Raw genomic sequence first — 1,517 nt, 5'->3', positions numbered from 1 at the left:
TGCTAGAATTGAACCGAAAGGCCAGTCAAGAGACTCACCTTCCAGGGGATATTGGCCTTCCAGCACCGCCAAGCCTCGCTCAGGTGCTGCAGGATCGTTCTGGCTTTGTTCTGTTTGATTCCTTCCGGCATCATGTCCAGAATGTCATGCATCACGGCTGCCCTCAGCTCCAGGTCAAAGTGAGACTCCACACGCTGCTTGGTGACGGTCTTTGCTACACCCTTGGAGTGACGGCCTGGAAAAGTGAAGTACTTTAGCAGTTCTGAGATTTTTGGGCAGGGCTCCTCTCCTTCCTAATACAGCAGAGCACAGAAGTGCAGGATGTCTGAAGAAATTACACTGCCAAAATATCACTGATGACTTCGAGTAGATGATTAGGAGGATATGGACTCCGCAGTGCCACGGAGCAGGGAATCCCACTTCCAGCTGGAATCTATTTTGGGGGCACTGCTCTCTTAAGAGCTCTAAACCCATCAATAGCTCTTGGGATTGACATGGAGCACGGATACAAAGCACTGCTTGGCACAGAAAACTGGAGCTCGAGCTGGCAAGCGAACAGGATTAATCTTTACCACACACTCCTCCCACACCCAAGATTTACAGTGTGCACTGACCTTCAAACTGCCTGGCCAGCAGATTCCCCAGCCAGCGTTCCAACAGCGGCGTGATGCCCCTCATGAAGAACAGCCACACTCTCCAGCCTGGAGCCCAGAAGCCACAGCCAGGACCTTTGCCCACAGGCCCCTGGAAGAACAGAGACGTGGTAACGGCAGGTCACTTACCGACACTCCAGAATCCCTCCCCTGTTGCTCAGTTTACATGGGGTCACCATCACCCAGAAAGGTGCAACTTACCGTGTTAAACCTGTAGTAGATGAGATGTTTCAGGTCCTTGCACATACGGATCTGCCTCATCAGTTTGTACTTGTATCGATACATTCCTGTCAGCTGACCCACGTGGGCGAAGATGTACTGCAGCCCATCTGCCAGCTGAAACACCGGGAGCACCGTCAGAGAGAACGCTAAACACTGCCTCAAGAGACCAGGCCTACTTCACAGTCAGGAGCAGAGGGTGCGAGGCCAGACAAAGCTCCTGACACCAACTCATACAACGATCAAATCTTATAAACCTGGGTAAAAGCAGAATTTCATGCAATGCCACCAAGCTTTCACTGCCCCCCCTCTTCTCCACAACACTGCAACAGTTTGTGCATCCTATATAAGCCCGTCCAGATATTCGTCTCCTCCTCTTGACTGTCTCTCCTCACATTTAAAAAAAATAAATAAAAATTCTGAAAAAAAAAAAAAAAATCTACCTGAAATGCATCCACGTTTCCAAGTCTGTACTGGACGTGGCTGTCCACCACCAGCTTGGTGAGCCGCAGAACCTCTCGGCACAGATGGAAAGCATTACCAAAACGAGATTTTTTTCTTTCCTGGACAAGACAAAAATCCAAAGTTTATGTAACAACATCATAAGAGTGAAACAGCTCCGGTTTGGTCAGTCTGTACAGCAAC

At 49.5% G+C, this 1,517-nt stretch overlaps 1 protein-coding gene across 1 annotated transcript in view; it reads right to left on the bottom strand.

Moving 5' to 3' along the window:
• Window positions 1-1,517, bottom strand: part of PRPF8 (pre-mRNA processing factor 8) — a gene marked incomplete at its 5' end in the record, with an annotated part of 18,323 nt that overhangs the window by 13,338 nt on the left and 3,468 nt on the right. The window contains 4 exons of the mRNA XM_010135582.1: window positions 39-235; window positions 615-744; window positions 855-989; window positions 1,316-1,435. Coding sequence (XP_010133884.1) covers window positions 39-235; window positions 615-744; window positions 855-989; window positions 1,316-1,435 — 582 coding nt within the window. The remainder of the gene's footprint in view (window positions 1-38; window positions 236-614; window positions 745-854; window positions 990-1,315; window positions 1,436-1,517) is intronic.

Source organism: Buceros rhinoceros, unplaced genomic scaffold (assembly GCF_000710305.1).
Source record: "Buceros rhinoceros silvestris isolate BGI_N320 unplaced genomic scaffold, ASM71030v1 scaffold7940, whole genome shotgun sequence".
NCBI lineage: Eukaryota > Metazoa > Chordata > Aves > Bucerotiformes > Bucerotidae > Buceros > Buceros rhinoceros.
This window is presented reverse-complemented; position numbering and strand designations above follow the sequence as displayed.